This window comes from Carcharodon carcharias, chromosome 26 (genome assembly GCF_017639515.1).
Source record: "Carcharodon carcharias isolate sCarCar2 chromosome 26, sCarCar2.pri, whole genome shotgun sequence".
NCBI classification, from domain to species: Eukaryota; Metazoa; Chordata; class Chondrichthyes; order Lamniformes; family Lamnidae; genus Carcharodon; species Carcharodon carcharias.
This window is the reverse complement of record NC_054492.1, coordinates 10348220-10371736: the sequence shown is the minus strand read 5'-3', so window position 1 is coordinate 10371736 and position 23517 is coordinate 10348220. Positions and strand designations below refer to the sequence as shown.

At 42.1% G+C, this 23517-nt stretch overlaps 1 protein-coding gene and 1 pseudogene across 2 annotated transcripts in view; both read left to right on the top strand.

Moving 5' to 3' along the window:
* efl1 (elongation factor like GTPase 1) overlaps positions 1 to 5802 on the top strand; it is a 301855-nt gene extending 296053 nt beyond the window's left edge. For both annotated transcript variants that reach the window (XM_041175230.1, XM_041175231.1), the window contains one exon: positions 4099 to 5802. In XM_041175230.1, coding sequence (XP_041031164.1) covers positions 4099 to 4287 — 189 coding nt within the window. In that variant the 3' untranslated portion in view covers positions 4288 to 5802. The remainder of the gene's footprint in view (positions 1 to 4098) is intronic.
* Positions 5803 to 9731: 3929 nt separating this feature from the next.
* LOC121269765 lies at positions 9732 to 14954 on the top strand (annotated as a pseudogene).
* The last annotated feature ends 8563 nt before the right edge of the window (positions 14955 to 23517 follow it).

Genomic DNA, 23517 nt, shown 5'->3' with positions numbered 1-23517 from the left:
CCAAGTAAATTCTGACATATATTTTGCACCCTTGGCAGTGCAATTAGGGACAGTTCTGTAATATATACTGGATGTTCCCAGCACTGATGGGTTACAGTTGTGAAGAGAAACTGAGAATTTGGAACTTTTTTTTCACAGGGACTGAGTAAGTCAAAGAAAGATTTGATAATTACATAGAACCTCACTGCACAAAAACAGACCATTTGGCCCAACGGCTGTAATCTGGTGTTTATGCTCTTCCCTAGGCTCCTCCCATCTTACTTTTCTAAACCTCTTAGAATATTGTGCTATTCCTTTACCCCTCATTTAGCTTCCCCTTAAGCGCATCTTGATTCTGTGATTCTATTTGCCTCAACCACTCCACAACATAAAGACTGAATTCCTATTTATTAGTGACTACCTTATATTAATGGGCTCTAATTTTGGATTTGCCCATGAGTGGAAACATCATCTTCAACCTCTTATAAATGAAGCCTTTAAAGCGTTGGATTGGTTCCAGTGGGCAGTCAGCCAGTAACAAGAGATGAAAATTTAAGATGATCACAAGAATTACGTTGAAGTCAGAAAAAATAATTATTTACACCAAGGTGATTGGAATGTGTAATTCTCAGTTGTAAACCATCATTGAAGCAGAATCCATAATTTTTTTCAGAAGGGAGTTAGACAGCTGCTTGAAAACGTAGCCTTAAGATGTTTTGTGAGCGAGCAGAAGTGTGAGATTGCATAAAATGGCTTGTGTGGAGAAAAGCACTATGGCAGACTTGATGAGCTGAATGGCTTCTATTTCAAGCAATTCCCTTTTAAAGCAAGATATGGTTCTACTTTCCAGCTAGTCCACACTGCTTAGTATCAGTGCCGGTGACCTACATACTAATATGATCACAGTGTTTACCACTAGCTGTTGAAACCCAAGTTATATATTTATCAAACATCTTTATCGTTAGTACACTGGGTTTTAGGGACAGAGTTTCACAGTTGGTGCCCCCTTTTAAAAAAAAAATGACCAGTTTAAAAAAAGATTAGAGTCAATCACAACAAACCTTTTTCCCCCGCCTTTATTTTAAACAATGACCACTGATGTTATAAGGGGGATGGTGTGAAGGAGTTGATGATCCCTGATTGCATGAATGGACGGAATTATCTTCTGCACAACTCAGCAATACCTGTTTTAATTCAGCCTCTCTCACTTGTAATCAATGAATCCTCCAAATTTTGTTGTTTGAATATTTTTTTATTCATCCATGGGATGTGGGCATCGCTGGCTAGGCCAGCATTTATTGCTCATCCCAAATTGCCCTTGTTCAGAGCGCATTTAAGACTCAACCACATTGCTGTGGGTCTGGAGTCACATGTAGGCCAGACCAGGTAAGGACAGCAGATTTCCTTCCCAAAAGGATTAGTGAACCAGATGGGTTTTCACAACATGTGGCAATGGTTTCATGGTCATCATTAGACTTTTAATTCCAGATTTTTATTGAATTCAAATTCCACCGCAGGATTACCCTGGGTCTCTGGATTGCTAATCCAGCAACAATACCACTATGCCTGTTTTATAAATTGTAATTTATTGACAGAATAGAAATGGTCTTTAGGAAATGTAATCTCCACCCACCCAGGGGCTATAAATCACACTGGAGGCTAATAAGTACTAAAGATTATCACATTAGTTTGAAATTTCACTAGGGCTGCATTTATTTTAAATTAGCTAATGCTCCGCTTAAAAAAAAGAAATTTCAGACAAATGCATTGATCTGTTATCCCACAGCATAATTTCAAGACTCGCAAATGTCCAAGCCGGGGGTAAACCTGTTCAGAATTTCTGCTGGATATTCAATCAAGATCTTTTTAAAGAGAGCCTTTTAAAACAAAAAGAGAGAAGAGGACAATGATTACAAAAAGAACAAAAGCTGCCACTGAAAATGATGCTAGAGAATCAGAATATAGAACAGAAGTTGCACAAAGACATGCCTGGCCTTTTAAGAGTTTTTTCTACACTTCCTAATTAACCACTGCAGATAGGCAATCAGAGTTACATGGAGCAAACTCATCCAATACCAATAGGAAATTGTATATGCTTTGTTTAAGTTAATTTGAATATTGCTGTTTACTTTTGGCACAACATTACATGCAACAGCCAAAGGATTGAATTCTGCATAGAATGGGGATCTTGCAAAAAGGCTTCACTTGCTGATTTCTGAATTCTTGTTTGTTTCACATACAAAGGTTGGGCCCTGGAAAATGTACCATAGCATATTTTATATTTCACACTCTTGGTGGTTCCAATTATTTGTGGGGTCCAGAGCTTCAGTGCTCGACCTCAATCTATTGATTAGCTAGCAGACCTGCTCCCAGGCCCTTGCCAATTCTGTCTGGAACAGGGAGGTGCACAGGGATAGCCTGCAATATCTCCACACTAATTTTTCTTTCCCTGCTGTATTGAGGGGAAGCACTTTGTCATTCAGTTGTTCTCCAATTACCCAGCTCAGTTGAGAGACTGACTGGCCTTGACCTGAATTCCTATCACTTCACATCACAGCATTATGAACTCTGTAACATCAATTGTCTCCTCCCGCTTAGCTGAGTAACAAGGTTATCAAAGCATAATCCTACATTTGAATTGTTCGTATTATTCAGTTTTGTTATTGGCAATAAAAATGATGGGTAAAACAAGAATACAGTTCACCAAAAGTTGTAATACAAATACTGTGAGATATACCAAGTAAATATCTTGCTAGGTTTAGTATAGGAGGCTTTACCATCTCATCTTACTGATTCCAAAAATATTAACTGACATATTCAAATATATAGGAAGCTTGCACAAAAATAACCCGTCATTAAGTTCCCTCCTAAATTGTGACCATGACATAATCATATGAGCTAATCACCTGTAAGTTTCTCTAACCTATAAATTTGTGTTCTGAAGTTGAGAGGAAGCTCAACACAACAACAGCTTATTTATATAGCCCCTTTAATGCAATGAAATGTTCCAAGGCATTTCACAGTAGAATTATAAAACAAAGTATGACATATAGCCCCATAAAGAGATATTAGGTCAGATGGCCATTAGCTTTGCAAAGAGGTAACTTTTAAGGAGTGTCTTAAAGGTGGAAAGGTGGAGAGGTGTAGGAAGGGCTTGGGGCCTAGGCAACTGAAGGCACAGTCACCAATGGTTGAATGATCAAAATTGAGGATGCACAAGAGGCCAGAATTTGAGGAGCGTAGATATCTCGGAGGGCTGTGGGGCTGGAGACGATGACAGCCGTAGGGAAGGGTGAGGCCATGGAGGGAGTCAAAAACAAGGACGAGAATTTTAAAATCAAGACATTACTTGACCAGGAGTCAATGTCGATCAGTGAACACGGGTGATAGGGGAATGGAATCTGGTTAGAATATGACACAGGGAATTGAAGTACTGCAAGGTAAAAAAATGACAACAGCTGCAGGACTAGAGTCTGAACCCAGCAATCTCTGATGGGATAAAAGCCTCCCCTCTGTGCTGGTTTACGTGAGTTTGGCCACTTTAATCCAGCGGCGAAATTCACTTGAAGGGAGCCGCAGGTCAAAGACACGTCTGCAACATCGTAATCCAAATTCTTTGACTTGCCCTCCTTTTGACAAGCGGAATCGCTGAATTTATCATCAATTTGACAATTTAACCCAGAGGTACCATAAAGATGGCTCGTGTGAGAAATGAAGAATTCCTGGTAGTGTACTGCTCTGAATCTGGGATTAAGGTTTGTAGTTGGAGAGCAGAGCAGCTTTGCTGTGCATCTGCTCGCCTTTCCCTGCCTATATTCTGGAGGTGAAAGGTATTTCATTCTGCAAGACTAGCATTTGGATCTTAATGGATCAAAAATTCACAAAGATCATTGTGCTTTTATATGCTTGCCATTCTGGTCATCCAGTGATTATAAACTGAATTATTGGAGAAGGACATTCTCATTTCAAATATTAATTCTGCTTTTGATTGTTGAACAAATATGGGAAGATTTTATTTTTTCATGAGTAGCTGTTTGTTCCCTCTACCCCACCCCAAAATTCTTTGCAATGGTTAGGCTCAACTCCTTTGTAACTGTTGCTGTTCCTTTTGTGATGCAGGTAATTCCCAGTGATCCCTACTGGGTTCCCACAACAGAAGAAGAGTACTTGCATTTTGGAGAGAAGGCCGATACTGTAAACCAGGCACACAAGTACATGAATACCGTGCGCAAACGGAAAGGGCTGTATGTGGAAGAGAAGATTGTTGAGCACGCTGAGAAGCAGAGAACGCTCAGCAAAAATAAATAATTGCTTCAGAATACAAACTTTTTCAAGAGTGTTTACTCGTGTGTTGAGAATGGTTAGAAAGCTGAAGATGAAATCAAAAATGTGCACTATTGAGAGTTGGCTAGAAATGTTAATTTGTTACCTTAATATTATCTTCAAACTCAAATCAAACCTTCTCCATTCTAATTCCTTGTACGTGTTGAGTACAACATACCATCAGCCAAAGTTAAAGACTGACTAAAACATGATATTTACATGATAGACTTTTTAATGAATGAAAACGTGCCACAGTTACTTGAAACTGAAATTGCTGTGGCAAAGGAACTCAGGCATTTGTGTGGTACCCTCTGCAGATTATAGATGTTTGCATTGACATTGATCTGGTCTGTTTTGAATTAATTCTAACGAGCCTAAGAGTTTCAAGTGAAAAAGTCGCCCCTAATTCTGATTCAATCAAGATGGAGATTTTGAGAATGTTTCACTTACTAAATTCTCCCTGTGGTCCAGTCTTACCAAGTTAAAATTAAGACTAATTAATGCATATTTCAAAATAATGTTACGGGAAGAATTGGAACAGGTGGTTTTACTACACTGTACTAATTTAGGTTTATATATTGGTGGTGTCAGCAAAGGTTACACTGTGATGATGCTGAGATGCTGTTGAGCACAGCAGTGTGTTGCTCTGATTGCTATGACAGATTCAGTAATTTATAAGAAGATTTTAACCCTACTGAGGCTTTATGGGTGGTTCCACCTGCTGTAAACATTGTAATCTTGTTAATGTGTTAATTTTTAATTCTTACTAGTGCCATCACTGATTTAGCTCATAGTGAATGGAGGGAAAATGAAAAGTCACCTTGAAAGAAATTAATTATTATACCTATATACTTTTCCCAGCTTTGGATATATTCAGTTCAAATCTAGAATTCTTTGCTTGCATTTATCTGCCTTAACCCAAAGCACATGATGACAGAAGAAAGCAATAATCTTTTTCGAGGGTCCAGATTGGTTTAGGATTCCACTTCCTTTGTTTAACATCACATGGCAGTTGTACAGTCTACTGCTGATAATGAGCAATCTTGCACAAAAACAATTTGAATTATCCAAATTGAACTGGGCAAATAACACAGCCAAGTGGGAATGCAGCGCTAAAAATTGAGTTGTCAATTATTTGAATTAACAGTAGAATGAGATTGCCTCAATACAAAAGCAAATTACTGCGTATTCTGGAAATCTAAAAACAGAAAATGCTGGAAACATTCAGCAGGCCTAGCTCACAGCATCCGTAGAGAAAGAAGCAGAGTTAACATTTTAGGTTGATGGCTTTTTATCAGGACTGACCCGAAACCCTGGCTCTATTTCTATCTCCACAGATGCTCCCAGGTCTTCTGTACATTTCCAGTTATGATCTCAAGTCTGGTATCCCTTACTATTAACATTATGTAACATTAGCTCTGATCAATAATTTATGATGCAGAAAACTGATTCAGTTCCCCCTGTATTGTGAAATCTGATTAAACATTGATTCTCCGATGTGAAATGTGCTCAAGGTCACATTTTTAAGGCCATCATGTTGTGCAAAGGGGCTTTTGCATGTCTTTCCATCAATAATTGGGCAAGAGGCAACCAGTTTAACAGCTGTATATCCAATGTCTGCCAACTTGATTCAGGTTTCTTGCTTTGTTGGCAATTGGTGGGTCTTCAACTTGGGGAGGAGGAAGTAAAAATCAAAGAAAAACAATATTAATGCATTTTTTAAAATCCAAATACATTTGGGGCAGAATATTTAGATCGGCGTGTGGGCATGTGCCCAACCCGCTGGAGCATCAAATAGCGCGTGATGATATCGGGCGAGCGTCCCAATGTCATCCCGCGCTCGCACAATATTTCGGCCGGCGGATGTGCGCAAAAGTCTGAAGCGTGCAAGGCATTAAGAAGGCAATTAAGCCCATTAAAATTCCAGTTGTCCCCGATTTTTCGGGGTCCATCCACCTTGCGGTTGGCGGACAGGCGAGTCTGCCAGGTGAACTTTGCACTTTTGATGAAACCTCATCCAAGAATGGGATGAGGTTTCCGTTATTAAATTTTTTAAAAATGAAAACGCACGGACAGAATTTTCATCATGACACTATGTTCAGGTGACTGATTCCAAAGCGTGGACATTTTTTTCAGAATTTTGAAATCTTTATTTATTGGTTTTAGATTCTTCAGCTCCCTGAGGCAGCTCTCTGCCTTCAGGGAGCTTTCATTCCGCGCTTCCCTGCATCCGCCCTCACACCAGCGTCCACCCCCACCCCAGCGCTGAGCTTTTCAGCACGCGTCAGGGGCCGATTGCAAGCGGCTGTCCCTTCCCCAGGCCACTCCTGGGCCCACCGATAGCGCCCACACACCAACCTAAAAATCCTGCCCTTGGAAATCAAAAGAAGCTAATTGGCCGTGAATGAGGAGTTAAACAGAGTGGCTTAGCTTATCTTTTGTGAAATGCTGCATTAATAAAGAAGTTATATTTTGTATCAACTTCAATGTATCAAAATATCTTCTAAAAATCTGACATCCGTATATGTTTCCTGTCTACAAAACCTTACTTCCTGTTACCACATTTTTGCCTCACGTTTTGCATTATAAATTCCTATGTCTACATTATAATGGAAATTGTGTGAACTAAACATTAGAAGACACTTGTTATTATTCTAAATCATTAACACTTCACAAAGTAGAAGCACTTTTTACTGGAGATTTTTCTAGCAAAAAACAGCTGCTAATTTTTCATTTGATTTATGACTTTTTTATACCATTCAAAATAGCAATAGTTTCATCTTTTCACAGATCAGTTTGCAGTTATAACACAGTATATTCTGGGCAGATTTCAGTGACAATGCTGATTATATCTAAACAGCTGCAACAACATTCAAAAAGCTTGACATTATCCAGGACAGAGCAGCCTGCTTTATCAGCACCCCAACCACTGACATAAACATCCATTTTCTGCAACATTAATGCACTATAGCTGCAGCATGTCCTATCCACAGGATGCACTGCAGAAACCCACCAAGGTTTCACTGTGGCACCATTACTGTGACCTCCACCGCTCAGAAGTACCAGCAGTGGGAGCACATCTGCCGGCAAGTCACACGCCATCCTCACTTGGATGTTTGTCGTCATTCCTGCATAATTGCTGAGTCAAAATCCCGTAAGTAACAACCGAGCAATACCGTGGAAGTGCCTTCACCATACAGACTACTGCAGTAGAAGATCATCATCTCAAGGATGTTAAGGAATGGGAAATAAATGCTGTCCTTGGCAGCATAGTTCACAGCCAAGGAATTATTTTTTTAAATACACTGAAAAATTGAATGTTAAAATTAATTAAACAGCACCGAATAGGACTGGACATGTGGCAAAATACAAAAAGCCGAAAATAATAGTTATGTTTACAGAATATGGTAAATCTGAAAGCATGAAGGTGGTCACTATGCATAAACAAACTTTGCATGGTATTCAGACAAATATTGCATAGAATTTACAGCACAGAGACAGGCCATTTGGCCAAACTGGTCCATGCCAGTGTTTATGCTCCACACCAACATCCTTCCACCACATCTCATCTAACCCTTTCAACATAATCTTCTATTCATTTCTTCATCATGTACCTACCTAGCTTCTCTTAAATTATCAAAGCTATTCACCCCAACTACCCCTTGTGGCCGCACATTCTAACTGTTCCCTGGGCAAAGAAATTAAGAAGTGAAAATTTTATTTAAAGCTTTATCTCTTGCATAAACTTTAATCGTAAATGCATTCAGCAGGATTTGGTGTACTGCGTATCAGATTGGTAATTGGTACACTTGTGATAATATACGGGCTGAAACTTTGATATCAACTGATACTGGATTCTGTCATACTGTATCTTAGATCGGGTTGTGCAGTAATCTGTAATCATACTGATTTAATATGCAGAGCGGAATGCTAATTACAGCACCAGCATCTTTTTGTTAATGTGCTTGTTCAATTTGTATCTATAAGGAACATCTAAAATGACTGCTAAAGTGCATATTTACACACACTCTTCAGCACGTCATTACATATTTATTTTACGCCATGAGAATTATTCTTGACTGGTTGCAATCCTGGTCTTGCACCCAGTATCCTTTGGGGCATCAATTGACAGCCAGATTAAGATTGTACCCTTTTTTTAAAAAAAAAAGTCAACATTAACTGTGTTTGAGGGGCTGTCGAGCTGAGCCTCAAGGTCGATGTGAGCCAATCTGTTCTGGAACTCAGCTGACAGCTTAAATATGGACTGATATTAAATGTACTTGAGGGTGATTTTATTTCCAGTAACAAGGGCAGTTACTCAGGCCTCAAAAGCAGTCCTATATTGGAAGTTTATCTGTTGGCCAATAAGCCTTGGAAGAAAGGCAGTGGAAGGTCACCAACCTGAAATATTAACTACTCTCTCCACGGATGCCACCTGACCTGCTGAATCTTTCCAGAATTTTCTGTTTTCATTTAGCTGGCTATTAGCTGCCTGACAAGTCAAGTGGATGGAAGGCACGAGAAACTCCTGCAAAGTATAGCCAGTACCATAACTCATGAGAATATGTGTGACTTCAATGGAACCATCCTCTAGTCAGAGATGCAGATGTCATCAGCAATTCTTTGACTTCCTTAGGTTCCAAACCCTGGATATATGAGTCAGCATTTTCAAGCCCAATTTCCATGAAACACCTTCCAGCAGCTGTAATGCTAAGCCTCATTGAGTTTCCTCATCAGCTGCATGACAGGCAACTATCTGCCTTTGGCATGGTGGGTCAGCATTGGCTCGTACACTAATACTTTCAGTAAAAGGACAATCCCTCTGCACATGAAATCATCTTTTAAAAAATTATAGCTCAATTTCGAACTGATTTGAATTTAGAACTTGCATGATTACCTGTTTTACAGTCATGAGTTAAGTAGCCCGTTAACCAGTGGATTGTCAAACATGATACTTAGCATTAATTCCCACAGCAGGTGTTAAGTAAAAGAAAAATGGCCAGAAAAGGTGTTTGTTATAATTTGAAGGATATCTTGTCCTCTTCATTCCACCAGCTGAGTATGGATGATTGACGTTTTCTCATTGTGTCCTGAGGCTGTTGTAACTGAAGTTGAGTTCTTGAAGACTTCGACAGAAAGGCTGTGATTCAGGGAACTGAAATATTAACCTTGCTCAGATAGCTCAGGATTATTTATGGAATTGCTGAGTGCTGTCTTCAGCTGAGCTTCATAGGAAATGATCATATTGCGGACCTTCTAAAACCCTAGTCAGGTGAGGTAAAGAATGTCAAACAGCTCAGATCCACAACAATGAATGAGTTTCATTGTAGCTCTTAGTTGAATATGTATTTCAGAGCTTACTGGGTTCAATTTCGATATTGAAAGAGAAATATCTGATTCTTCAGTTACTGAAGCCTAGTATCTGTCGAATGAGTGCAATAAACGGAGACCTGTTGGAAGCTGTTGCTGAGCTGTTGGAAGAAAGATCACTGGTTGCAGCAGATGCTGGTTTTAGACAAAGGCTGCCTGTTTTGTCTGTTGCTTTCTTCCCTCTTTGGAGCCAACCTTTGACCCTGATCTTAGCCTGCCTGCCTCCTGGCTCAATTTTGGGGAGTGCTATTAATCTCTGCTACAATGTTGTTAGTTTTTGTAAATTATTAAATGGAGATGATAATTCATGAATTTAGGAAATTGTTGACGTTTTGCATCAAATGGTTCGATCTGATGGATTGTTAAAGGGGCACTATTTTCTTCAACTTTGCGCCCATGGTCTCAATAGCTTTTTAAGATTGTTTTCTTTTCTTCAACCTCAGCCGCTGTAGTTTATCAAATTCTTAATGTCTAGTTTAAATGATAAAAGTACAATTTTAAAGCTCTGTTAAAATTATGTTGCTATTTACTTGTTATTGTTAATCATGCATCACCTCTGAAATATGCTGAAAATATATGGCTTCAGTCATGCTGTGTATAATAAATCATCTGAATGAAGCACTGGTGCTGATCTGACACTGCTCTACAAGTGTAAAGAAAGACCTTACATTCATAGAGAACAGAATTTTATGTTCCCTGCCAGCAAGTTTATAGGCCTGGGGGAGGGTGACCATAAAATTCTTTGTATGGCCTTCCCATTGAGCTCTCACCCACCCCGACCTCTCCGCAATTTTATGGTGGGATGGGCACGTCCAAGGCCAGCCTCCCCACCACCCTTGGCCTAATTGAGGCTCTTATATAGCCGATTAATGACCACTTAAGGGCCATTTCCCACCCGGGGGGGAGGAGTTGAGGGGCAGGGGGGAAGCCCAAAAAGTGACTCTGCTCAGGCCTAGAGCAGGATGAGAGGGGCACCTCCATCAACAGCATCTTTTCAACAAGAGGTACCCCTCCCCCCAAAACCACACACCCCTCCACAGTTTGGTCTGGACCCTGCAGGTGCTTCCTAATCCTGTAGCCTCTCTGCCAACACTCCCAACCCGCTCTGCCCACCACTGCCACCCCACGGGCCTCGTCTTCCATCAACACCCTGAGACCCCCCCCAAAGCTTGGGGTCTTGGGCTCCTGGGACTTAGACTCTGGGGACTTGTTTCCTGTCCACATGCAGTGTTTGGCACTGCTGGGACTGGAGAGCTACTAGCCAATCAGATTGGCCGGCAGCATTCTGAGGTGGGACTTCCTCCCGATTGGGGGGGCGGAAGTCCCAATTCCAGCCAATTAATGCTCCTTGGAGTGTAAAATGGCTGCTGGGCTGCCAGTATCAACAGCAATGTGTTTGCCACTGACTCCTCGATTGGCAGAAAGGGAAGCTCTGCCATGCAAAAAATCTGAGCCATAGTGTCTTTCATGACTTCAGGATGTCCCAAAATGCTTTACAGCCATTGAAGTTTTTTTATCACAGTATCCTTACAATGCAGAAGGAGGCCATTTGGCCCGTTGAGTCTGCACTGGCTCTCTGAAAGAGCATTCCACCTAGTCCCACTCCCCTGCCTTATCCCCGTAACCTTGCACATTCTCTATTTTCAGGTAGCAATCCAATTTCCTTTTGAATACCTCGATCGAACCTGCCTCCACTGTCCTTTCAGGAAGTTTAGTCACTGTTGTAATGTAGGGAAGCAACAGCAGCCAATTTGCACGGACAAAGGTCCCAAAATAGGCAATGTAATGATGACCAGGTAATCCCTTTTAGAGGAGGTCTTGTGATGCAGTGGGCTAGTGCCCCTATCTCTGGGCCAAAAGCCCCTGGTTCAAGTCCCACTTCTAGACTTGATGGCCATGGAAGTTGTGTTCAGAATGTGGCCAAGCAGGTTGATTATTGGCCTGTAAATCCTTCCAACATGCCTGATGGCAGGCAGTAAGAGCAGGGGAGTTTCTTGGTCAGCCATACTGCAGAAGGCAATGGCAAACCACTTTATCAAGCATATTCATGGACCAATCCATCTTAGGTCATGGTACCTAAAGGAGGAGGAATCTCTTTTAGTGATGTGGGTTCAGGGATCAATATTGACCAGGACACAAAAGTATAGTGTTTCACCAACTATAGAAGTGCATGGTGCACAGTGTATTGTGTAACACAGAGTGGTAGAGAATTAATCATTGTGTGCAGTTTTAGACATCCCATTATAGGCAGGATATAAAACAATGGAAAAGGCGCAGAATAGATTGGCTAAATTGTCATCAAGAATGAGGGAGGTAAAGGATTAAGACTTTTATCGCTGGAGTTGGGAAGATTACAAAATTACCTGATGAGCTGTTGAAGATGTCACCTGGCCATCTTTCCCCTGGTGCCATGTTTGAAACCCTCCAATCAGGTTTTCATCCCGGCCACAGCACTGAAATGGCCCTCATCAAAGCTATAAATCCTGTGCCATGGTGACCATGGAAAACTGTCACTCCTCATCATTTTCAAACTGCAGCCTTTGACACACTTGACCACGCCACCCCCCTCTAAAGCCTTTTGTCCATTGTCCAGCTGGGTGGGACTGACCTGGCCTGATTCCATTCCATTTTCCTTGAAATCACCTGCAACGGCTTCTTTTCTTGATTTCAAACAATTACCTCTGGAATCAACATATATCCTTTACTCCCTCCTATTTCTCATCTACATGCTGTCCCTCAGCGACATCAGCTCAAAGCAAGACATCGTGCTCCACATGTACACTGGCAATAGCTAACTCTACCCCACCAATACTTCTCTCCATCCCTCTACTGTCTCTGATTTGTTCGACTTCAAATACTAGATGAGAAGGAATTTCCTGCAAATACTGGAAAGACTGAAGCCGTTGCCTTTGGTTACCACTGCTAACTCTGTTCTCTAGCTGTCGATTTCATTCCTCCCCTTGGCCGCTATTTGAAGCTGAACCAGACAGTTCACAATTTTGGCATCCTAATTGACCCTGAGGTAAGCATCCACCACCATATTCTCTCTGTCACCAAGACTGCCTACTTCCACCTTGGTAACATTTCCCACCCCTGCCCTTGCCTCAGTTAATCTGCTGCTGATAACCTCAGCCACGCTTTTATTAATTCCAGACCCGACTTTTCCGGTGCTTTCCGGACTGGCCTCTTACCTTATACCCTCCATAATGAGCTCAAACAAAACTCTGCAGCCTATCCATAACTCACACCCAAGTCCTGTTCACCTATCTGCTCGATGACCTAAATTGGACCCTGAACTGACAGCACCTTGATTTTAAAATTCTCACCCTTGTTTTCAATTCCTTCCATGCCCATACACCCCCACTCCTATCCTCTTCCAGATATTCCAACTATGGTCATTGAGCACCCCCGATTTTAATTGCACCATCATTTACAGTTGTGCCTCAGCTGTTTTGGCCTAAGGTTTGAAATTCCGTTCCTAAGACCTGGGTTTTCACTGAGTCAGGATGACTCAGGAGCCCTTTAAAAATGGCAGCTGAGACCTAATTCCAGGACTCCCAACCCCATGCCAGGGATTTCCAATTTTTAACAGCGTCTTTAAAGGGTATAGGCTAGTTCAGGTCAAAAGCCTGTATCATGCCTGGCTCTCTGCTGTCAATTTCATAATGTTTCTTTACACAAGACTAAGAGGTTTCAAGTTATTTCAGTTTCAACCATTGAAATTTTAGAGGGTCTGGATGATTGACACTTTTATTGCCCTGAAGTAAAAAGGATTTTTTTAAGAAAGCAGAATGTTATCCATGAATTACTTTTCTCAAGCTTTTTTACGCATCCTACTATCACTATAGGGTTCATTGGTTCTATACAGTGTATAATGGGTGCAAGTGCCATAGCTTGGCATGGGGATATAAGGGACCATAGGGGTTGTTAGGAAGGTATACTTTGGCACGGGGTACATGAGGAGCCATAGTGGGTGGGTGGTGGCCTTACATTGGCATGGGGGACCATGGGAGTGGTGTGGGGGGGTGTCCCACAGAATTGAGGTGGGCCTTTTAAGCGGCCCACTGTAGCACTCAGCAGCCTCTGTGGCTGCCTCTGAATTTTTTCCCCAGTTGGCTGACCCAACAGCAGCAACAACCCGCACCCCCCACCCCCAACAGCAAAAATCCTGCCTTTGTGGGCACTTTCTCTTAAGGTGGGTGGACCAAGCCAGAAATTTTCCCAACTCTCACGATCTCCCCTCAAGGATAGAGATCCAGGCCTAATTCTCTGCACCTCTCTACTGGTCTCTCCATTGAATGTTTCCCCCTGTTGGTGAAAGGGGAGGCAGTGGTGTAGTGATAATGTCACTGGGCTACTAATCCAGAGGCCCAGGCTAATGCTCTGCGGACATGAGTTCAAATCCCATCATGGCAGCTGGTGAAATTGAATGAGATCAGGAATTTAAAGCTGGTCTTGATAAAATTGTTCATGAAACCATTGTCAATTGTCGTTAAAGCCCACCTGGTGCCCTAACAGCAGCACTGGAGTGGACAGGGAACAAGGACCCCATGGCTCCCAGCAAAGTAATATGGAACAAGCACTGCTCCCACCAGCACCAGATTCGCAAGTAAACTTGAGCAGGTCAAGGGCCAAGCACTAGGCACGGAATTGGTGAAGAACATTCACTCTGGCCTTCCTCTCCCTGAGCCGGAGTCTAATATGCTCCGGCTGTCACTGATCTGGGGCAATTATCTCTCATACCAATACGGCGTTGATGGGACAGATGACTAGGGTTGGGGCTACTGGACGATGCAGACCCTTTCCTCCTGGATTATTTTGCAGCAGACAAATATAAAGAACCATCGAGTGCCCACACTAAAAGAAGTGCAAGAGGCGCTGGTGGAAAGGGAAGACAAGCCCCTGAATTTCACCGGCTCCAAAACCTGGATTGGGTCCTTCGAGATCGCCCTGTGCATCAACAAGTTCTACGATGTACCATGCAAACTCGTCCACATGTGACGTGAAAGGGAGCTCCTACAGGAGGTGGAAGAGCTCTACTTGTGCTTTGACACATTGGGATCCGCACTAATGATGGGCAGTGACAATGACAATGCTTCAAAGGGGATTTTGGGCATGTGCACGGGCTCAGATAACCACTACCTCCTTGTCCTGGATCCCCATTATTCCGGGAAGCCCCTGGACAAGGAATGGCCAAAGGATGTGTTGCCTCGAAGAGACTGGATTTGTTTGACCAGGATCCATTCTATAACTTCTGCCTTCCTCAGTGGAAAGATGTGTAATTCTGCAACACACTATAACTGTGAGCCTCCTGATGTATTTATTGAGCAACCGATGAAAAGTTGATGAAATGATGTGTTAATTGAACAAATCTTGGCAAAACAAAAAAAAAGCCATATCCTATAAAAGAATAATTTGAAAAATGGCAATGGATGGAAAATAATTTACGATAAATAGAAAAGTGAAAACTAAAGTGAGAAACATGCCTTTGTAAAGAATGTGGACCTCTACAAACTTTCCAGAATGTAAATATGATAGGAAGAGAATACTTGGGGTGAGATGTAGGGTAAAGGGTTTTCGCGAGATAAGTTCCTCACCCTCAAAGTCAAGAGTGAAATTGAAAAGATGCAGCAGCAAAGGGTTATCTCACTGGTCACCATGCCAACAAAATGGTGTTCAAGAATGGTTACAGTCCCAAAGCCAAACGAACCTATAAGAATCTGCATGAATTTAACTCAACTAAACAAATCAGTGGAATGTGAGATCCACCCAACTCAGTGGATGAGAACCTTGCCAAACTAACTGAGTGGACTTAATTTACCAAATTATCTGTGAACGGTAGATTCTGGCAGTTGCCTCTGGACAAAAAAATCCAGATTGCTGACCACATTTATAAGGCCATTCTGTTGATATTGTTTCAACAGATTTCCCTGTAGAATAGCGTCCATTCCAGAACTTTCCCAGAGGACAATGTCTCACACTCTAGAAAGCATGGAAGGAGTAATATGCCATATCGACAGTGCACTCATACATGGCTCCACAAGAGAAGAGTCAGAGCAGTCCTGAGAGTCTGACAGGATACAGACCTAACACTGAATGAAAAATATGGGTTCGCCAAACCAAGGATCAAGTTTCTAGGTCACAAGGTGATCCACAAAAAACAAAAGTGATCAGAGAATTTCCATAACCCAGGAACATAACTGAGCTTCAAAGATTCCTCGGGATGGTCAACCAAGTAGGAAAGTTCCTACCAAATTTTGCAGAGGTCAATGAGCCCATGAGATAGCTGTCGAGACAGGGTCAACAGTGATACTGGAACGTTGACTAGCAAAATACTTTGGAAAAGATTAAACAATTTTTAACCTCTTATGAAACCTTGGCATATTATGACCCAAAGTTAAAGACAATAGTAGCAGCAGATACTTCGCCTACAGGTCTTCAGGCAGTTTTATTTCAAGTGCAGGGAGACAGCAAATGCAGACCAGTCTACTAAGCCTCTAGGTCACCAATAAAAACAGAACAACAATATGCCATGATAGAAAAAGAAACATTGGCATCAATGTGGGCATGCAAAAAATTTTCAGGCAATGTTATGAGATTGCATTTCAAAATCAAAACAGACCATAAGCCACTGGCCATCCTTCTGAACATGAACGAAATTGCGATGATGCTGCCCAGAATCCAGCAGTTCAGATTAAGATCGATGAGATATGACTCCATCACAGAGTATGTGTAAGGCAAGTATCAAACAATGGCAGAAACACTGGGCAGAATTTTCCAGTTTTGAAATTAAGTGCCATGGCATGCGGGCTCTGTGGCACATTTCCCATGGGTTGGCCTGGCAGTAATTCATGCCCAATTTTGCTTTGCTTTATCACGCATGGGCAAGTATCTCGCTGAATCACATGGCGGGTCAGGAACTCATTTGCCTGCCCCAACATTACCTAATAGGATCAAAGGCCCATGCACCATATTTAAACACCATCCGAACACACATATTTTCTCTCTCCAGCCCAGCTATCTTCAGGAGACGTCTCAAGATGGCTGTGCACACGAAGAAGGCTGTCCCAAGGTTTAGCCACGTCTCTCTCAAGGCTTTGATAAGAGGAGTGTGCCAATACCGGGACGACTCCAGGATGCCCACCAACCTCACCTTGCCAGCCTGGGAGGTGGTTGCAAGTAAGATCAGCTCGTTGGACGCCCGCCTGAGAAATGCCACACAGTGCAGGAAGAGGATGAGTGATTTCATCTGCTCTGTCAACCTACAGCTCACTCCAATCTCACACTCTCATAATGGCATCATGCACTCAAAGGGATCTCACACAATATTAGTGGGGGACACATCAGCACTGATTGTCTCACGGACACTTCAACATCATCAGCATCTCATCTATCACGCTGCACAAACTCCATCTTCAGCCCTTGCTGGGAACGGCTCAGAACACTCAGCCAGCATGCATGCTTCCCAGACTCTCCTACACCCCTTCTCACCATATCCCATCCATACGTCTTCATGCAGGTTAAGCTTGTGCACAACAAAAGGGAGAGATCCCAGACTGGAAGAGGGACGGCCAACGTCCAGGAGCTCCGTCCCTTTGAGAGGATACCACCGAGCTGGCAGGGGAGGATAGGGATCACTCCTGTGGGTAAGGCGAGATCGGCCTCTCCCAGCGAACCAGTGTAGATGAGCCCTCCATGGGTTGATCACGTCCCGACATTCACAGTGAGGGATATGCAATGTTGTATCCAGCCTGCTCATCAATTAAATCCAATTCCCTCCCTTACAGGCACCAGCAGATCCAGGCACATCACTAGGGCCAATTTAAGCCCCAGCCCCCTGCCCACCTCAGAGGATGATGCTGAGGAGCCATTAGAAGACGTGTCACTGTGTTCACCCGCACCCTCCACCAGAACAGAGCCACACGCCCCGGTGGCTCGTAGATCTAGATTAGGCTTGGGGTCATATTCTGGGGAACATCTCATTGACACATCTCCACAGCAGTTAGAAGCAATAACAGCCCAGGGCCCTAGCACTTGGAAGACTGCTGGAGATCAAGCACCCGCTGAGTCTGAGTCTAACGATGAACCTCTGCAAGTGGCTGCCAAATAAACATGCTGCAGATGCAATGACAGGTGGAGAAACATCTGGCAGAGTTGCGAGAGGCAGCCATTCAGCAGACTGTAGTGAAGGATAGGGGAGCCTGTACGTGTTCTGTCTGATGTTGTGGCTCCAACGTTCGAGCACGTGAGGTCTCCATGGGAAGGATGATGGCCAGCTTAGAGACCTTGGTCCAGCAGGTTCTGCTGGATTTGTACTTGGACTTTCACTTCATCACAATAGGCATTGGTGGCATCCATTAGTGGGCTAGGCGAGAGGGGGGGCTGGATATCTTGACTTCCCTCCAGGTGCCTCTTCTCCTTAAGGAGTCAGGGTGGGGCCCTAGGGTACCCACAGAGAGGATGAGCGTCTGCTGGATACCCTGTCGACCTCCACTCAGGACACTCCAAGGGTGTCCAGCTGTTCCAAATCCCTCTGCCTGTGACTCCATCAAATTCAGCTGGTCAGGCCAAGGAGTGCGCACCTGACCCTGAGCAGGAGATCCTTATCAGGCTGGGGCTTCCGAGGCCTCAGACTTCCAGAGCACGTCCACCAAGGTGATCTCAGACAGTAGGGCTTAGCCTCCACCTCTGCTGCAGGTGTCAGGGATGCACCACGGTGTAGTAGTAGATTAGAAAAACTACGAAATTTTGACATCACTTCTGGGTCACGGGTGTTCAATCACTGTATATATCATACACATTTGTAAGTACTTCTGCTGTTCATCATTTAAAAGCATCGTCCATATGCATTTATGTACACTCTTACTTTTCCCATAATATAATGAGCCGTGCTCCCACTCAGTGATCACCTCCCTTTGTGAGCCTCACATGATGTGATGTCTACCTGACTCATGATAGTCACTCTATCCTTGTGTTATCTCAGGGAGATGTATCAAACTCTTCATTGGAAGTGTTATGATGTGGCAGGTGATGTGTGCTAGGCAGACCAAATTCAAAAGGGAAACTTGGCCATGCTACTACAACAGTATTTCAATTTGTATTTACTATGAGAAGATTTGTACACTGAATTCAGAAGTAACAAGTCCACTAACACCTTTAGACATTTTAAAAACGAAATTAAAACATTTATTAACAAAAGAAAAGATTTCAAGTAAGATATAAGATTACAGTTACTTAATACTATAACAAATCCCAAAATTCCTAATTAACCTGACTCCCAACTACACATCCTCTTTAAGGCAACTGTCCAAAATAGATTTCAAATTTAGATAGGCAATCCAGCAAGGTTACCACATGCACCCATTCGACAGTGGAATTCCAAAGGCTTTTTAACACAACTTTAATTACTGGACACAGCAGACTTCTGCAAAAGTGGCTAGAGGCTTCCTCCAGTCTGTCACAGAGTGTACCTTTCAGGATTTTACACAGCCACACCCCTACATAGTTTTCCATCCTTCTTTATATATGTTTCTCTCTCCTTAATCTGTAAATTCCATTGTTCTATATGTCTTTGGACCTTTACTTTTCCCATAATATAAACATCTTTCATGTTGCCGATATGGTCAGTGCCTTTGGGAAAAATAAACATACTGCTTGGCCTTGCTTATCTTGTTAGTTGTAAACATCCTAATATCAATTTGAAACCCAAACAACCCCTTCACTTATCTAAAAATACAAATTTCCTTCACACCCTACAAGCTAAACCCTCATCCATGATTACTCATTGGTATTTCAAAAGCCTTTTACCCCTAACTTCTTTTGATAATTTCAAGCTTGCAGCCTATCTGTCACTTATTTAATTAAATTACACAGAGAGAACCACCTGCACTCACTCTCATAAATCTACTTTACAACAAACAACAATAATATGATGAACAAATATAGTAGTTTCATGACAGAAGTGTGTGCAAAATGCGTTAGTGACTGCTACTCCTTACAGGACAACATGGAGTTAGGCCTGTGTAATAGCCTTGGAGGGTTAGCTGTAATTGTATCTCTTCATTGGTAGTGCCAAAGCACAAGACCTGCAGCCATGATGGTCTCTTGAAATATTTGCACATCTCACTGTCCACAGAAGTTTCTCATTAAGATGGCGATGACTGCATCAAGACCCTTGATGCAGCGTTTGCATTGTTGTGCTGGCTTTCACTTACCTGATCACAGGGATACAGGGTTCGCTGCTGATCTTTCCAAAGATTAGAGTAAAGGGTTAACATGAGAAGCATACATGATGCTGATGTAATAATGATGTCAGGTCACATGACTACGGCGATAGAGAGAGAGAGAGACCTGGAAGGAGGAGAAGCTCTAGCCTCCTGTAGAGGTCCAAATGTGTAAATTCTTGCTGTAAATAAAGAGTCATAGTTTTGAGAAACTACAGAGACAAGCAGCATACTTTGGGAGAATAGATAAAACCCCTGTCTAGACCCTGACCACTCAACAAAACACGAACCATTGTTGAAATAGAATCAATAAGTAATTTTAAAAGAATGAAATAATGGATTGAAAAAAAAGAATATTGAAAGCATTGGGAACAAGCAACATATTGAACATAGACTAAGCAGCACATGAAAACAATACCCCTGTGCTAATTGGCTGAATGGCCTGTTTCCCTGCTCATGAATGCTCAACCCAAAGGCAGGCCTTTGCCTCATTGTCTGCAGATGCTTCATCCTGAGCCATTTTCCTCAGTGGTGGTTTGTCATTGACACTCTTAGGGACAGGGTGAGGAGGCAGGGCCCAAATCCACCTCAGCCATAATAGGAATCAAACCCGTACTATCTGCATTACTCTGAAGCTCAAGCCAGTTATCGAGCCACTTGAGCTAACCAGCCCCTCTGCTCTGCTGGAGCATTCTATGAAATGTCTGCCCAAAAAAATCCCCAATTGGGTGAGGTCCCAATCTGAGAATCCATAGGGGGAGGAGGCTGGTGTCCCACAGGAGTGGAGAAGGGATTAGTGAGTGGGGCACTGTCAAATCTTTTTGCATGCTGTATATTTCAATCCAGAGTGATATTGTCGGAAATCTGAAATCAGCTTGACAGACAGTGCCTCAGGCAGGGAATGGTACAAGCTGCAGTAACTGTAAGAAGAGAAGAAAGTAAGATAACTAGAAAAGGAAGACAGAAATTTTATTATAGGATACTTTAATGGGAATAGATGAACTGTTGAGGAGAATAAATATGGAACCCTTATTGTCTACATTTATTATCAACAGCAAGAGAAAGCCTATATAATATAAGGGGGCAGATTTATAAAGCAGTAAAATGATTTCCACTACTGATTGATGTGGAAATGACAGAACTGTAGCACTCTCTTAGCCCTGGTTTCATTGTATAGCAGTGATTAAATTAAACAAGAACCAAATTTGAACAGAAAGATTCTTTAGAAGTTACGAAAGTCATAGCTAAAAAAAATGGTTTTTCTTCAAATGCCATATTGGTTTATATCTTTTTTTATTGATAATTTATTATCACTTTGCAGTTTGAGTAGAATTCCAATTCCCCTCCAACTCATACCTTCTGACACAGAACTATGTCACCATTCCTTCACTGCTGCTAGGTTAAAATCCTGGGACTCTCTTCTTCACAGCAATGTGAGGGTACCTGCACCATATGATCTGCAGCAGTTCTAGAAAGTGGCTCACCACTCAAGAGCAATTAGGGATGGACAATAAATGCTGGCCCACATCCTATGGATGAATAAAAAAGGAATACCTCTGCAATGTTTTCACATGTCAGTTGTATTTGGAAAATATTAATGCAGAATACTAAGGAGAATTTACTCTGGCTGCATACACAATGACTTGGCTGCAAATTGACTCACATCTTGTCTAAATAATTATCCAGCACACTGCTATTATTTGGGTGCTGTATGGTAGTGAATAAAATTATTGTTGGATAGGCAGCTGACTTTAGCACTTGAATACAAATAAGCAATATTTTGGTTTGGCTTTTAAAAGATAACAGGGTATAATGGTGTCTTGACTCTTATTGTTCTGGTTCATTGGTTATATTGCAAGGGTGATTTATCTTGAAGTCAGAGTCAACATACTCCGGTCTCTCTGCTCTGTAGAGGCAGAGCTTTCAACATAAATAGCCTTTGTAACTCATAATGTGTGGTAATGAACTATTTTGCTGTGTTAACTCTACCAGGCAAACCTCATTAAATAGCATGGAAATTGTTATTCTGTGTAAAGATAAAGTAATCTTTAAATTCAAAGTACACTCCCGTATTCCAGACATAGTTCATGATCTTACATGACTCGCTATCCCCATATATAATATATTTTAGACAGATATTTTTTTAATTGCCAAATTAATTGTACATTGACAAGTCAGAACCCTACACACTTGTGGCCAGTAATCTAGTTATACTATCAGTGATGTGATAATGAAATCGGACTTAATTTCCTTTCATTTCTGTGAATATTACAAGGTAGTTACGATGTTCCTCACCCAAACAAAATGTCATTTAATTTCATCTTACTGTAAAATAAATGACCCTCATCCATCATTGCATTCTTTTATAATGGGAGATATGGGCGGATAAATCAGCATGGTGCAGCCACAGAATTACTTTCACTTCCTGATTACAAATAATTGCAGGTTTCGTCCAGGATTCATCATGTGGCAGACTGACAGAGAATTTCTCTTTCAGTTCTTGCACAAAGCCACTCAATGTTTTCATTAATGTAGTGTCGTGCTAACCTACAGGTTGTCAACATTAATGAGTTTGATTTTGTTTTCCAGTTACTATGTATAGAACTTGAGTGCATTCCATAGCAAGGGGCTACCTTTGACCTTTTTCACTGTAATTTCTACAAGAGACATCAGATATTAAAACTCATCAGTCTTTACTGCAGATAAAAGCAAAAAACTGCAAATGCTGGAAATCCAAAACAAAAACAAGAATACCTGGAAAAACTCAGCAGGTCTGGCAGCATCTGCGGAGAGGAACACAGTTAACGTTTCGAGTCCGAATGACCCTTCATCAGAACTAAGTAAAAATAGAAGAGAGGTGAAATATAAGCTGGTTTAAAGGGGGTGGGTGGTGGTGGGACAAGTAGAGCTGGATAGAGGGCCAGTGATAGGTGGAGATAACCAAAAGATATCACAGATAAAAGGACAAAGATGTGTTGAAGGTGGTGATATTATCTAAGGAATGTGCTAATTAAGGGTAGAAAGCAGGGCAAGCTAGGTACAGATAGCCCTAGTGGGGGTGGGGTGAGGCGAAGGAATCAAAAAAGGCTAAAAGGTAGAGATAAAACAATGGATGGAAATACATTTTAAAATAATGGAAGTAGGTGGGAAAAGAAAAATCTATATAAATTATTGGAAATAAAGCCGGGGGGGTGGGGGGTGGGGGGGGGGGGGGGGGGGGGGGGGGGGCTGTGGGTGGGAATTGGAAAGGGGGTGGGGATGGAGGAGAGAGTTTATGATCTAAAATTGTTGAACTCAATATTCAGTCTGGAAGGCTGTAAAGTGCCTAGTCGGAAGATGAGGTGCTGTTCCTCCAGTTTGCGTTGAGCTTTGCTGGAACAATGCAGCAAGCCAAGGACAGACATGTGGGCATGAGAGCAGAGTGGAGTGTTGAAATGGCAAGCGACAGGGAGTTCTGGATAATGCTTGCGGACAGACCGAAGGTGTTCTGCAAAGCGGTCTTTACTGCAGTCTGGCAAGACAGTTTCACAAAGGGACTTATCTGATAATTGTCATCTGACTCAAGTTCTGTTTTGGTTTCCTTCAATCCTTTTAACAAAAAGATACTGTAAAAAGTAGTAAA